At 44.3% G+C, this 3,242-nt stretch overlaps 1 protein-coding gene across 1 annotated transcript; it reads right to left on the bottom strand.

The window, feature by feature from the left end:
* Nucleotides 1-1,358: 1,358 nt before the first annotated feature.
* On the bottom strand, nucleotides 1,359-2,852 carry LOC131271733 (uncharacterized). The gene is made up of 3 exons (XM_058273256.1): nucleotides 2,662-2,852; nucleotides 1,673-2,587; nucleotides 1,359-1,611 (listed from the first exon to the last, which is right to left on the bottom strand). Exons 1-3 carry the CDS (start codon nucleotides 2,850-2,852, stop codon nucleotides 1,359-1,361), a joined length of 1,359 nt encoding a protein of 452 aa, XP_058129239.1.
* Nucleotides 2,853-3,242: the final 390 nt, after the last annotated feature.

Here is a 3,242-nt window from a genome sequence, read left to right as displayed (position 1 = left end):
AGCCAGGAAGAGATGCTACGCAGTTTTATGTGCATGAAGTGTGCGGCACGTGTGTTCTTTCGTATTATTTAGAATTATTCTTGTTGGTATAAATATGGTACAACTCTTTTCTATTTTTGATATTTCATATGAGACACATTTTACTAGGATAATACCTTCAATATATTATTTTTTAAAGCTATCATTTTCGAGCATGCTTCCCTTATGGTACGATAAACACTCAATCAACATCTTTCTCCAACGCAAGAAAAGCACGAAACCGGTGCCCACGTCTTCAAGGTACAGTACTTCTAAACACGAAAGGTTATCACGTACAAGCAGAAACAATGCCAAACACTAAAGTTGAGAAGATTCACTCTCGTGTCTTCGTTGTGATTTACGTTTCTCCCGAAAAACAAGGCTGCTCGGGCGAGTTCCGGTTCAGGGCTGCTCGGGCGAGTTCTGGTTCAGGACTGCTCGGGCGAGTTTTGGTTCAGGCCTGCTCGGGCGAGTTCTGGTTCAGGGCTGAACTCGAATCCCAACCGAGACCGGACGCTCCTCTGTACGAGAGGACTGACTATCCACGTACAACAGGGAAACAAGTCTCGTAAGCCCTTAACGGGGCAGGCATGACCAAGAGTTCGTTACGCAAAAAAAAAAAATTCAAATCAGCTAGTAAACATGAAAAAATGTTCGATTTTATTCTCCAAATCATGTACATCAATGGCATTTGCGTAAACTTCTTTTAATTTTTAGCAGCATTGTAGTTTTTGTTCTATTGATAAATTCAAGTCAGCAAATATTTTAAACGGTTCAATGGTTTCTTCGTATTTGTCTGCTCTTTGAGCTATTTAGGCACTTATATTATTGCAAATGCCGTAGAAGGTATTCACTCTGAAATCATTTAGATTTTTGTTTGTCCCTTTCCGAATTCGCTCATACGAATCAAACGATAAGGCAGTTAGTCTTGTAGCTTCCCTTTCGATTTCGTCAAAATATTTCTGAAATTATTAACAAAATGTGTGAGAGATCGAAGTAAAATTGACCCTTTTATTATTTTGCATTCTACTGATTGTTGTGACTTATTGGTCGCATTCATTCTTTGCAAAATTCTATTCCAGATTATGGTCATAAAATAAATTTCAAATTTATACATTTTTATTAACAATGGTTTTGCTTCCTAAATTGTCCCCTGTTTTTCATTTTCAGCAGTAACTATTTTATTTAACGCTTCCTTGATTTGCTGAAATCCAGCTTTGAATGCTGCTATTATTTTTGTGATCCACATTGACCTTGGGGCCCCCAGACAGCTCGGGGCCCCAGCGGCCTCTTAGTTCGCTTACCGTTAGAGCCGCTGCTGTTCTCAATAGCAATTACTTTTAGTTATCAAGCAAATCCAAGTAACCCTGCTCCGCCGCATGCACGATCACTTTGGAGATTCGATCGTTCACAACCTGTCCACCAGCGACGAGATAGATCTGACGAAAGGCGTCCGCCGTGACGTCCGTGTGGAAATTATGTACAATCTCCTCTACCTCCGCCTCACTGGACAGCATACACGGAAGAAACTTGATCGCAATTATGGCACCATAGATGAAATGTTGCTGCAAATGCCGCTTCATATTTTCGAACCTACAAGACAACGGTGGTAGGATATCAAACTGATAGGAAGCCGTTTGGAGCTCATACTTACCGATATGGTTCCAAACTGCTGTGACTTGGTGGAAGATGTAAAATTTCACAAATGCACCGCATCAGTTCCTCATGGTAGAGCGTTAACAGTTGTTCCCATGCGCCTTTTTCCCAGGCCTCAGGAGGCATGTTCATGTACATAAAGAATGATAGATCGAGAGCCGGTGAACCGTACCGATTCTCTTGGAAATCGATCAGCATGACGTCATTTGGAACTCCTTCTTCATAACGGAATAGCACATTGTTACGATTGTAGTCTCCGTGGAGGATCACTGAGTAGGTCTCATCCCGGGCCAAACATCGCTGCATTAACTCGGACGGCGTCGTGCCGTACCGTTGCTTGAGCTTCCGGATTCGATCCCGCACGAAATCCGATCCTGCAGAATCGAGCAGTTCCGGCTTCCCCTCGAGGTATTTGAATAACCGCTCGAACACTACCTTAAACACTACATCGTAGCTTTCGAAGAAGATCTTTCCATCTTGGATGAAGTTCAGCGGAATAATACGATCGACCAATGCGCGGAGTCGCTCCGATTGTCCCCCGATTCGTAGGGCATAGGAGCACGCGTGGAACTGGGCAATCTTGCGTGCCATCAGCTGCAGATGAGCTTGATCGAGGTTCAGCCGAGGTCCAGGGATAAACCCGCTCGCCGACACATCCTCCATGACGAGAAACGTTTCCTCTTGGTCACTGTAGGCCGGGTATCGGACGCCAGCTTCGGCCAGAAAGATCCGCGGGCATAAGGTTTTGAAATCAAGCTGCGCACCGGAGCTACGCACAAGCTGCTCGAACGCCGGGATAACACACCCGTACACGTTGATCTCATTAGGGAACAGCACCAACCCGAGGGATTTCTGGCGAAAATCATCGTCACCCTTCATCACCTTCACCATGACGGTCACCGTTGTTACCACCCTGCAGTGAAACAACGAAACAGATGCGATTTATCACTCATTTGTTTGATGTTTACTTCCAGCTGGTCACGTTACCCGCTGTTGATGTGCTGAAGATTCAAACGCAGCCGATGTATGATGGACATGAATCCGTCCAAACCTTGCGGCGTGGTTAGTGTAACACCATTTTCTTTCGCGAGTTGATATTCCTTCAGGTCGTCGTTCGATTGAATTATTTTCTGCACGAGTTCGGTGGTGAGAAAATCGATTTTTCGGTCGGCCTCCATCTTCACTGTTGCTGCTGCGAGGTTGATAACGCTTCTAGCGACGAAGAGAAATGACATAAACCATCTGGCAGACTGTTGGTTATCACTGCTGATCACACAAATACAAGCGCGTACGAGCGCGTGCTGCATATGTTTTATAACAGAATGTGCAGTCTCATCTTATCACGTTACGTCATAGACAACGCTCAGAAAAAAACAAACCGCGGCCCTAGACCTTGACAGAAATTCATTGATGAGTGTTACATCTGACGGTGCGAGGTTTTTTGGTGACCTTGTTCTATGTTTAGAAACGTTATCGGTTGACAAGAGTTAAGTTCATTGGCACAAAGTGGTTCAATTTAGCTCATCGAGTTGCTTTCACTTGTGATTTGTTTTGAGCTATGTTTATTG

This window comes from Anopheles coustani, chromosome 3 (assembly GCF_943734705.1).
Source record: "Anopheles coustani chromosome 3, idAnoCousDA_361_x.2, whole genome shotgun sequence".
Lineage (NCBI taxonomy): Eukaryota > Metazoa > Arthropoda > Insecta > Diptera > Culicidae > Anopheles > Anopheles coustani.
This window is presented reverse-complemented; position numbering and strand designations above follow the sequence as displayed.

What these genes read in the sequence shown, in the direction of transcription:
- LOC131271733 (XM_058273256.1), bottom strand. Translation starts at nt 2,852, where the DNA reads ATGGAGGCCGACCGAAAAATCGATTTTCTCACCACCGAACTCGTGCAG. An exon ending in CTTCAGCACATCAACAGCGG is followed by an intron (nt 2,588 to 2,661) that starts GTAACGTGACCA and finishes GTTTCACTGCAG; the next exon opens with GGTGGTAACAACGGTGACCG. An exon ending in AGCAGTTTGGAACCATATCG is followed by an intron (nt 1,612 to 1,672) that starts GTAAGTATGAGC and finishes GTTGTCTTGTAG; the next exon opens with GTTCGAAAATATGAAGCGGC.